General features: G+C 34.7%; 1 protein-coding gene across 1 annotated transcript in view; it reads left to right on the forward strand.

Moving 5' to 3' along the window:
* The window catches only part of TTLL7 (tubulin tyrosine ligase like 7), a 155,084-nt gene that overhangs the window by 108,923 nt on the left and 33,688 nt on the right, over window positions 1-12,473 (forward strand). The window contains exons 14-17 of the mRNA XM_033864301.2: window positions 2,036-2,122; window positions 6,232-6,430; window positions 9,936-10,141; window positions 11,096-11,230. Of these exons, the coding sequence (XP_033720192.1) occupies window positions 2,036-2,122; window positions 6,232-6,430; window positions 9,936-10,141; window positions 11,096-11,230 (627 nt within the window). The remainder of the gene's footprint in view (window positions 1-2,035; window positions 2,123-6,231; window positions 6,431-9,935; window positions 10,142-11,095; window positions 11,231-12,473) is intronic.

Here is a 12,473-nt window from a genome sequence, read left to right on the forward strand (position 1 = left end):
TAATATGACATATCTCTCCATCTACTTGGATCTTTAATAACTCTGCTATATTCATAGTTTTCAGTTTATAGTTTTTGCACATCTTTCATTAAATTTATTTTTAAGTATTTGATGTTTTTGCTGCTGTTGCTGATAATATTGTTTGTAATTTTTTTAATTTTTAACTTGTTGCCAGGATGTGAACACCTGATTATTTTTGTATATTACCCTTATATCTAGCATTTTTATATATTGTATTTTTACTAACTGCATTTTAAATTATTTTTTTATTTTTATTTTGGTTACTTAGAAGTTTGTTGCTTAATTTCCATACATTTAAAATGTTCTAGTTTTAGTTTTGGTAAAGTTTCTAGCTTAGTTCATTGGTGTTAGAAAACATATTCTGATTTCAGTCTTGTAAAATAAATTGAGACTTGCTTTAACTCAATATGGTACTTATATTAGTGAATGTCCAAGTCTACTTGAAAATAATGTGTACACTACAGGCGATGGTTATAGAGTTTTATTTAATTTATTTATTTATATTTAATTAATTAATTATTTTGGCTGCGGTGGGTCTTAGTTGCAGCTCGTGGGTCTTCATTGAGGTATGCGGGATCTTTCGTTGCAGCGCGGGCTCTTTGTTGCAGTGCGTGAGCTTCTCTCTAGTTCTGGTTTTCCATCCATGCCTCTATCCTCCTATTCTACTACATACTCAACTAAAATTGCTATTGGAAAGACCCAGCAGGCAAAGAGAACCAGCTCTGTGGGGCTCTTCTAGATGTCTCAGTAGCCCACGTGACCTTTGAAAACTCCACTGGATTCTCTTTACCCCCACAGAATCTCTCTATTATAGACCTAATCTCTGCTCATCTGTGTCCAGACCTGACAAATGAACGTAAAGTAGAAAGTGGCCACTTATCTCTGCTCACCTAGGGAGAACTTTTCCCTCTCTGGTATAATTCCTTTTACACTACTTTTATCCGCAGCTTTCTAATGTCTTAAAATATATGATTATTTAGTTTATCATCTTTTTTTAGCTCTTATGATGAAAATGCTGTCTATATGACCTTCCTTCTCCTGAACAGAAGCAGAACTCCTTACTTTTTAACTGTCTTGTGCTGCTGTCTTTGGAATCCTTTGTAGGGTTATTGTTTAATCAAACTTTATATTAAGAGTCTTTTGATATTTTAATAGCTAAATCTTAGATTGCGATGAAGAGTAACCTATTTTACAGATTTCCATTGCACAGTGAGATTTCTAGTTTCTCTAAAACCCTTTTTTTAAAAAAAGAAGCACAGATATAAATCATAAATATATAAATGAAGTTGTGATATTTGTATAGGTTGAATAAATAACTCAATGAAAGCAGTTAACTCTACCTCGTTTAGTAAAGCTGTTGTACTCCTATTGCTCTGGTTTGCTCAACATCCACTTGGGTGTATGTTTTTATAACTTTACCCTTTGACTTCAAAGTGACTCTAGAAGAGCATGAGAAAAGGTGTTAGGCCTATAGAGTGAAAACCTTTCATAAAGTTCTAAAGATACTCGTGTGCAATAGGTAAAAATTTTAAAGTTTCATTAAATTGTGCCTATTACCTAAATACTAACATTAGATTGTTCTAAATGAAACTATTAGGCCAATCATCAGTGTTCTGTCTGCAGTCGTAATATTATTTTGCACTAATTGATACAGCAATGATTGATGAAATTGCGGTCTGGAAAAATTAGAGTGAACTTTTAGAAATTTTAAAGTGTCCAATAGGCTAATTTATTGAAGTATTGTATTCTAAGATTTTAATAGTATACTAGAACATAAGGATATATTTGTTTATGATAATCAATACATAATAGATTTCAGCTAAGTATTATTTTTATTGCCAGGTTTTAGTGAAAGTTTCTTTAAGAGGGTTTGCCATGACCCTTTATTTCTCATTTGATCTGAGCAATCTTTGTTAAATACTTTTCGGAATCCTTGTTGTACACAAGATTAATAATCTTTTAATTAATTCTGGAGTCCATTAGTCATAACAATTTTAATTAAATATTTTTTAAGGAGGAAGATATTTTGGATCTTCTGGAACAATGTGAAATTGATGACGAAAAGTTGATGGGCAAAACTGCCAAGTCTCGAGGACCAAAGGTGCAGTATCTTTATCTTCCTTAATATCAGAGTAGATAGACTCTACTAAGGACAGTTGATTTTCCCTTTGTATTTCTCACTGTAAGAATGACTGATGCTACTTTCAAGGAACTCTGTGGACTGTGTTTCCAGTGAAGATAGAATTAGGAAGATCATGCTTTCTTATACTCAGGAGAAGCTTTGTTTTGTTTTGATAGTTTTCCTCATTTTCTGACTCTTCCCCTCATCTAGTGAAAGCCCTGTGAGTCAGGGCCAAGCAGGACCTAGAACTGGTACCCTCATTCTATACTCAGTATTATGTTTTCCTATCTCCAAACATATAATTATCAGAGACGTGTAGCATTATAGATCAGGCAAATCATGACTCCAGAGATCCTAATGGGGAGCCCCATCTTTTGCTGGCACGGCAATATTGAAATTTTGTAAGGAAAAATAGTTACAGTTTCTAGGAAGACATAGAAAGCTGTCATGCTGGCAAAAATAGGCAGGTGTTTGCTTTACCTTCATCTGCTCTGTGGTGATGACATCCACATGTTCTTTTGTTATATGTCAAAGTCCTTGCTAGTAGAGTAGGAAAGAGTTGAATTTGTAAAGTCTTGGAAAGTTTTTTCATTCTGCTGTTTTTCACTTTACATTTCAGCAATACTGAACTATTACTATATCCTTACATACATCATGCTCTGTCATGCTTTTTCTATACGCCTGGAATGCTTGCCTATTAAAAGAATAATTGATTAATTGCTTGATTGATTAGAGACCCCCCTCCTAATCCAGCTGCTTTTGTGAAATCTTCCCTCTTTCTCCTAGCTGGACTTAGATCTTCTGTTCCCTCCTTCTATTGCTGTACCACAAGTGACACTTTTATAGAGCAGATGTGACAAATAATTGTTTGCATGCTTGCCTTAGTATGAGCTTGTAAGTTCCTTGAGGATAGGAGGTGTATTCCATCTTTACATCTCTAGCACCTAGCATAGCATCTGGCACTTAGTAGGTTCTCAAAACCATTAGTTAAATTTGTTGAATGTGTCCACAAGGACCTCACTGACTAGTGGAAGGGCAGATAGGTGAACCAAAAACCAGGGTATATTGTGGCAAGTACTGTAATTAAGGGAGTGGGAAGTGCTACAGCAACATAGAGAAGAAAGGGATTGGTAGATTATGGATGGCTTCATAAAGGCAGTGCCATTTGAATTGAACATTAAAGGCAAAGACATGGAGGTATGATGCTGCTTAGGATGTTGGAGAAATGACAAGGAATTTGGTATGACTCAGGTGGAAGATTCTTGGAGAGTAAATTGGTGCAAGATGAACCTGGTAAAAGATACATATCTGATGAAGACCAGAGACCTTGAATGTCAGGCACTGTTCTTCTGAATTATGTATTCTATATCAAAGAACTGTAGAAGATGTTGATAATTCCTTTGGAACAAATATTTTTTAGGGTATCTGTAAAAGTCAATACCTTCGTGAGTTATTGCTTCATTTTGGAAAACATCGGAAAGTCTCTAAACTTTGTATATTAATTATTTAGCAATTTGGCAAACCAGATATGAGGCAACCTGGGGGCACAATATTCATGGAAGATTGGCAAATGCAAAGGCTCTAAGTCAGTCTTCTACTGTCTTATATTTTCCTTTGCTTCATCAAATAAGGCTTATCATCCAAATAAAAATATAACCTCCTAGAGGGCAGAATTCACACTGTGTATATTTCAACCCCTCTTATTCCAGGCAAATAGTAGGAACTAACAATGTATTCGTTGAAATGAAATGAATTGGTTAGTTCCTATAGTTATTAACACCAGAAATGTTTTGAAGTGTTGAAAACTGCATAATCAGTAAAAAGGTAAAAAGTAAAAAAAGTAAAATTATTTTTATAACTTCTAACCTTAGGTATACTGAGGGTCTGGAGTGAGCCAAACTTCAAAGCAGCCTTTCCTTTTTAGAGGGTTGTTATCACATGTCAAACACTGATTTCCAGTGTCTTTACTGGTAGAATAATTGAAGGTTATCAAGGTTAAATTGAACTTGGGAGAAATAACTTTTCACTTATTTGAGAATCTAAGAAGTATTAATTAGCTATGTAAATAATATCACGTAAAGTATTAGCATTGTTCTTCAGCCAAGTGCTAGGTACTTAGTATTTATTATTCTTTATGCCATTTATATATATTTTAATATATGAGCCAGTTCATAATACAATTGGACATAAAAATAAATGGTATGGTTTGTGTCAGAACTCAGCACCGGTTTACAAATTCCAATTTGTAGTTACGGCACTGTTTGGAGTTTATGTTGCTGTGACTTCTTATTACTTATTGCTTTAACAGTGTATTGGTTAACAAATCCCAAATGCATATATGACACAAAGGTTCAACTATCCGTTTCCCTTTGTGATTCTTTATAGGATCGAGTAACTCATTATGTAGTCAAGCTCCTTAAGAAACTTTAAAGCTGTTTGCCTACTTGAAGGAAGGCACTACTAGCAAGCCTGATTGTGCCACTGTTTCTTCTGGGTACGCTAGACTTCTGAAGAAACATCCTTCCTCTAGAATTCATATTCCCTAAGACTATCAAAATGTTTGATGATTGTGTTACTGGTAAATGTTTTTATGCATATCTCTTTGAACATTGTTAGTGCTCAGTAAATATTAAGACTATCAAAAGGAGAACATATTTTTAAACACAAGTTGGTACCTTAGTGTATTAAACTACTTCCCCGCTTTGGTTATTTTTCATCCTCTGCTAAGACAGTAACTTTAAGAACATCATGCTTTGGCTTACTATGTATTCCAGGCACTTCGTGAAATGTTATTTCTTTCTTTATCTTTCATCCTACACTGTTACATGAGAGGATATACCTTATTTCAGTGAAATCTCAGGGTAACCCAGGATTTCATTATGGTATATGCTAACATCAAAGCATTTTTGTTTGATTTAACAGAGAACAAGAAACTAGTATACAACTGCAGGAACCTTCCCCAGGAAGTAAGAGGCATGTGGCATGTGTAATTGTCTCTTAAAATGACTAAGTTACAAAACTGTTGTGCTCTTGGTTGTGCACATTCTTTCTGAAGTGAAGATGTCCCACTTATCTTTTATTCCTTCAGCTGGCATCATTGGAAACACATTGATTGGGAGATTCAGAGACAAGTGATTCTGATGGAGATATTATTGGAACATGATAGCCTGGCATTTAAAATCTTTACAGATTTACCCTTCTACATGGCACTTATCCTCTAAAAAATTTATGCCATACTGATTTTTACATTATATCCCTTTTTAAAAATGTAGTGTGGGCAATGAAAAGTAATGTTGCTCCATTATGTCCAGATCCTATGTAACAGAGGTAGAAATCCTCCAAGCAAAGCTGTGAGTTTGGCCAATTTGGAAAGTGGATAATTAACTAAAAATTTTTATTTCTAAAAATGTCCAAAGAGAAATTAGACATGTGAGGAATGCCTTGCTTCTTGTTGCATATTATCTGAGTGTATCATAGGCTCATAGGCTCTGTTTTAAGATATGACCTACTTTATTGATAGTGGATTATTTTACTTATAGTGGTTTATCTGGCTTCTGCTTCCTTATTTTATTTTACTTTTGCCTCTCTTGCCCCTCCTTCCCCTTCTTCTCTCCTCTCTCTCTCTCTCTCTCTCACACACACACACAAGTGCACATACACACACACACAAATACACATTTGTTGAGTGATTTTGAACATTAGGGATACAACAGAGGTATACCTCTGAGTCTTGATGAGTAATGAGTAATCATTCTGCATGGAATGAAGAAAAGCTATGTTTGATTTTTATGTTTTTAGCTCAAATGTTTTTTCTTTATTTTGTTATTCTTTGTGGATATTTTGGTCCTTTATTTGAATCGTGCATAAACGGCATTTTCCTCATCATGACTGAACTGTATTATTTAAGAAAGAATATTTCATAGAAACAGAACAATTAGTGGATAGCATTAGAGCAGTAGTACTTCGGGGGGATTTTTCAGACTTAAGTGAAAAGCAGTAATCGTAAGTGAGAAATTAAAAATAGTAAGTAATCATGTGAATGAGCCTTTCTGAATTGTAACAAAATATCACGTTTCCTTCCATTTTAGCCTCTGTCTTCCATGCCCGAGAGTACCGAGATAACAAAAAGACAGAAGTACTACAGCAGTGACAGCAGCTATGGTAGTAGCAGCAGCTCTTCAGAATCAGAAGAAAATGAAAAAGAAGAGTACCAAAATAAGAAAAGAGAAAAGCAAGTTACATATAATCTTAAACAGTCCAACCACTACAGATTAATCCAACCATCCAGTAAGTTAATTTCTTCTAATTTAGTTGTTATGTGACAAATTATGGAACTGAAATTACTGAACTCAATAAAAAGACCTTGGGCCAAACGAACCCTTGTGTGTGAGGAGACCTGGATTCTATCCCACTTCCTTCTCCAACCAGACCTTGATTAGGTCTGGATCCCACAACCCTTTTCGGGGTCTGCAAATAGAAAACAAAAGAGTTGACTTAAGGATCTCTACAGTCCATTCTTCTATATTTCAAAGTTTTTGTTAAGTCCTAGATTTCTGCATGAATTGTGTAAAATGTGCCTCATGGTTGATCTGATGACTGCATTCTCTTTTAAGCCCAAATATTCTCTCATTGCATTCCCCACTCTGGCACTCATTTTGTTTCATATTCTCGCCTGTTTTTAAAAATGTGTGTATCTCCCTAGGCATTTGACTTGACTGTATCTGTGAGCCACACAATTGTGAAATAGTTAGAAGTTTTGTTCCCTCCCATTTTCGTCACGGGTAAGCACTTCAGTCAGGGCTTCGGTGTATAGGAAGGAAGTATTCAGGAGAGGAACCAACCAGCTTCTCTGTCTCCTTCCTTTCCTGCTGCCTTTTTCCTCTTTCCTCTTTTATTCCTTTTCCCATTTTCTCTCTCTTCCATTCTCCTGTCTTTCATTCCTTCTTCGATCCCAAATGTCCACTATTGTGTCTGTTATTCGTCTTTCATCCCCAGATGTCCAGTGTGGTAGTGCTGTTGCCCAGGCTCAGTCGGATACCCCTTCCTGATGCTGCCTCCAAAGCAGGACTTTTCTTAACCTCTGTTTCTCATCTCGCTGTTTGCCTTGTCCTCCCTCATCCTAGGGCTCCACAAAGGGACCGGTCCAATCACGCAATAAACACATTTCTGAGCCTTTGTTGCTCTATCTCCAGCAATGGTTTAATAGTTACCTGATAATATGTATGTTTTAAACCTGGCCTTCCAGACTTATGAGAAAATGCATAAGGAATGCAGACCTAATAGTTGAAGGTTTTCAATGGTCTTTCTTTTACTTCCAAATTATTCCATAAAGATACGTGCTAAAGTTCCTGTCTTTGAGGGCTTATGTGTTTGGAGGGGAAATAACATATTATGTTCCATTTCATTTGTTTATTTACTCCTTTAATATATGTTTATTGAGCATCTGTTCCAGAGTTTGTAAGCTATTTTATCTATTATTTCCCTTTTTCTTAAAAGCTCCTTAAGTACTTTCAGTGCATCTCTGTGTAAATATGACTCTGTTTCTCTTTTGGAAGCTGACATTGTTCTGCCCAGATCTTGTCAGTTTTGGAGCCCCTTTTCTATTGGCTAATGTGTGTATCCTTAACGGCAGGAACTGACAGAGGATAAGGGTAGTGGTGAGAAAAAATTGCTAGGGCTCCTATAGCTCTGAGATTCTTCTTTCTTCTCAGACCAATAGGTTAATAAATTGAGATCAGACAAAGAGTGTACTAGAAATGTTTTTAAGCATAAATTCACACTTTATAGCTAGTCTATTTCAATTAATATCTTTTTCCTTATTGGTTATTTGTTTTTATAGTCATTAAGAATTGCAGCAAGGGTTTCAATTTGTTTTATATTCCCTCTTTAATCTTACACTAAGGAATATTTTAGCCACAAACACTCCTTGAGTTTTCTCTACAAAGGGATGTTGATAACCGAGGACAAAAATCCAGATTATGTACAATGCTTTCTGTTGTAGATAGTTAATTTAGGCAATTTAAAATTATTACAGTACCAAAGGATATATTTAGATTTGATATATGGTAGTCCTACACAAAACTATATGAAGTATTTTTTTCTCAGATAATTTGTGTATGCAAGTTTCAACCATTTATTGTTAATCTACCTAAGTATCATTGGCATGTCTAGCTATTTAGTTATTCTGTCTGAATTCTAGTGTATGCAGAAGAAAAAATGGAAATCTCTGGTGACTCAAGAGAAAGGATATTTCTTTCTGCAGCTATGATCAGATTATATATGTCCAAACCCATCACTGTAAGCCCTTGAAGAGAGCAGGGCCAAGGTGTAGGTATTAGTACATGCTTATGGGTATTTCTTAGTAGAAGATTGACGAGTGTTATGTACCCCACACAGCCCTTTTTAGAAGCACCGTTCTTTAAAAAAATAGTGTGACTTTCAGGTTCAGAAGGAGGTTGGAACAAATGGAAGGTTTTGTTTTTTTTTTTTTAACATCTTTTATAGCTTGAATGAGTATACTTTTTTGGTCCTCTCCAGAACCAAAAGAGGACTATTAGACTTATCATCAATTCAAAATATTCTTTAGAAATACTTCCCTAAACATAAGGTTCATGTCCATTGCCTTTATAAAGGTTTAAATTTTTTTCAACAGCTAATGAAGAGAAATATTTGGGTATTCATCCTGCCTTCATGTGAGTTTTATTAAATTATTTAATTAATGAAGAGTGATTGATATATTTCCCAAGCCGAGAGAGAATATACAACAGAGGGTATATAGAATATATGTATTAAAAAAGATATAAATGTTGATAATATTGAGTGATATTCTATTTCTCTGTGTCAGGAATTAAAATTTACCTGGAATAGTTGGTTCTCTTTTTTAAATGTTCTCAATATGCCCTGAGGAAGATGTTCTGTGGTTTTCCCTAGTTGTTCTGATAACAACCCTTTTGATCCAGACATTTTTCTTCACTTAAATCTTTTACTACAGGAATGTAAATCTAATTTTTAAAATTCTTCTGTCCTGTGAATAAGAAGACTTATCTGTCTAGTACTACTCTTATAATAACCAGTTACATATTTAAACTTCATTAGGATAATCTTTGTTTTTCTTCTGTTTCATTATCATTATTTTATTCTCATGGGCCCTAAATTTTATAACATCCACTTATCCTGGCCATTATATAGACTCCTATCCATTTCCCCCTATGAATCCTGTTGTAAAATATTCTATTGCTAACCTCTACACAGATTCTGATGAGCGACCAGTCTAGTCTGAAGATAGTAGGTGGCATCATGACGTCATAGAAAGAGGGAGGCTGCTGCCATTAAGTCAGGATTTAAATCTGAACTTGGTAACTTTCTTGTCATGTGACCTTGAGAAATTTCTTTCTCTGAGTCTCCAGGTGATGGAGATTTGTACTTCAGAGGGTTTCTGTGAGAACAAAAATAAAAGTGAAGCACCTAGCATGATGCCTGGTTTATAGAAGGAGCTCCATACATGTTAGCGTTCCTTTCTTTTGTTCCTTTTACGTCATGTTTTGAGACTAGAACATTAAAGTACTGTATAAGTATTATTCTCATGATAGCCATTCTTTACACATGACAGGGGTTCTGCACCAAGTTCACTGCTTAAATTGAAGAATTAACTCCAAACTCATATTCTCATGATGATGCCTATGCTTTGACATTTACTGCCACCCTGCTAATTATTACTTTGTATAGATCCAATACAGTGGAAAACTTCTACTAACTCTGCTACTGTGCGATCCCTCCTCTCCATCATCCATAGGCTCCATAAGGCGTTCAGTCAGTTGCCCTCGGTCCATCTCTTCTCAATCACCATCCAGTGCAGACAACCGCCCCTTTTCTGCTCAACAAGTGATATCATCATCCCGGTCAGCTTCAGGGTCTCGGTCACATTCTTTAAACCGTGCTTCCTCCTACATGGGGCATCCGCCTCAAAGACATGATTCCAGCTCTACCGACTCTCCGATGGTAAGTCTTCTGTTTTGCTCCCCTGAGATTAGCGCTGTATATAGGATTTAAGTGGCAAAGAGATTAGCTGGAAGGAGGACAGATTGAACTTCAGATCCTTTCTATAATTCAACTCATGGCCTCCTGGAATTTGCGTTTATTCATCTTTCTTCACCTATAACTGAGTATGGACTCTTAAAAGGCAGACTTCACTGTATCACAGAACTTGAGGATGAACACTGAGAATAGTATTTTATTTTCCATTTGCTGATGGAGTAGGATAATTTTGTTGAAAATCATCTGAGTAGATATGTGATTTTCCAATGTACTGTACAGTATATCTGTAAATTTGGGGAAATTTGTCGTATGGAAAATTTTCCTTAATGGGACTATTGATTAATAGTTTAAAAAAATAAACTATTGGTAAATTAGCCTTAGAGCACTGAAGTACGGCATTGTTTATAATGTTTCCTGTATGTTGTTAACATATAGTATTAGTTTTATAAATGCTCAAATAGATATCTCCATGTACCTTCACATAGACCAGGGACTTATTTAATTTGTTTATTTAATGTGGAAGTTGCTTCCAAAGGGAAGAGTCTGAAGAATATAAGTGAATGAATTTCACTGGGTAACAATGAATGCTTTTTTTTCTAATCAAGAATTGCCTAAGGTATATGTAGAAAATGAAACTGACCAGGAAGTCTTTTTTAAACACTTGTATTTTTGTTTTAGTATTTTGAGCTACATAAAATACAACTGTGTGGAAGTGTGAAAGACAGTCTTGGGAAATCATACCCTTTTAATGCTAAGATTTTAATGCTAAGAATAAATGTAAAAACATTATTTTCTTCCTTTTTTATTGTTATTTTATCAATTAAAAGTGCATCATTTTTACCTAGAAATATCTTTCAGATTATAGTGGCACAATGAAATAAGACCCCCTCCAAATATCTGTATTCTTTCAAATTTAAGAGTGAGTCTTTGCGGCAACTGAGACCAAAAGAACAAGAAGACGATCTAACAAGTCAGACCTTATTTGTTCTCAAGGACATGAAGATCCGGTTTCCAGGAAAATCAGATGCAGAATCATTACTTCTGATAGAAGATGTGAGTATTTGATGTATATAAAATACCAAGGAGCTCATGCCTTTTTATTCTTCTTCTTAAAATATTAACATTTATTGCTTGATGGCATTATCCTCAATGACATAGTAAACTTAATTGATGTTCTTTTCAACCTCCACAAGCTTTAGAAGATACAGGGGTTATTTTAATTGTTATGATTCACGAGCAACGAAATCACATTTATAATCAGCAATGCAAAATATCTTTTAGTGTATAGTCCTATTTTAATGATGCTTCATCAAGTGAAAATAATTAGTGTTAAATAATTATCGTTCTTAATGATTAAAGACATATCAAGTTAAGCCTGCTTCTGTAACGATTTAGAAAGATCTAATATGGAATGAGATAATAAGGAAAAAAGTGGGGCCATGGGCATAAAGTGTCCAGAATATTTGAATGTGACACCTTGCATGGTGTTAGTAAGATTTTGAAATGGCTTATGTTGTGTGTGTTTTCTTGTTACACAAGCATTTGCACCACCCAGTGGAACGTTCTAAAATGTCAGTCCTAAAATTCACATTAAAGTCAATGACTTACTCCTAATTTAGAAAGAAGGTCCAAGGTATTCGAATATTTTTGGTGAAAGAGCATTTCTTCACTCAGAGTTCTATTTCTTCATTCAAGAATTCTCCTCAAATTGTCCTTCTTAGATAATTCCTCAGAATAGACCGTTGTTTTCTGGTTTCCCTGTTTTTTTTTTTTTTTTTTTAATCCAGAGGAGAAGGCACCATCTAGTGGCCAGTTGTAGGATAAAAACCACAGCCATACATTTGGCTTTTTTCACTTTTTAGCTTTACTTTAGGCCTGTCTAAAAGCGCTGTCTAGAAACAAAACAAACAAAAAACAATAATAAAAAAGACTTTCTTAGTTAACAAATCAATAATGGCAATTTGTATTTTGTAGTCATAACATAGTTATAACCAAAATCCCCAAATATTATGCGTTGCATTTGTTATATATTTTTTAAAAAGTGAAATGGTATCTTGTTTGCAAATGAGGTGCTATTTGTTACATCAGGGGAAAAGGAAGAAAAATGAACATTAGTTATAAAGCATTATGCTAGATATATTTTTATTTACATATGTTATTTTATTCAATAAAGTAGGACGTCTTTGTACCAGACATTTTATTTCTATATCTTAGAGGTATAAGTTATGTAATACCTTTCTGAATCAGCTAGATGAAAAATTAGATAATCTGAGAGTAGAACTAATATTTGTGGCTA

Source organism: Tursiops truncatus, chromosome 1 (genome assembly GCF_011762595.2).
Source record: "Tursiops truncatus isolate mTurTru1 chromosome 1, mTurTru1.mat.Y, whole genome shotgun sequence".
Taxonomy (NCBI): domain Eukaryota; kingdom Metazoa; phylum Chordata; class Mammalia; order Artiodactyla; family Delphinidae; genus Tursiops; species Tursiops truncatus.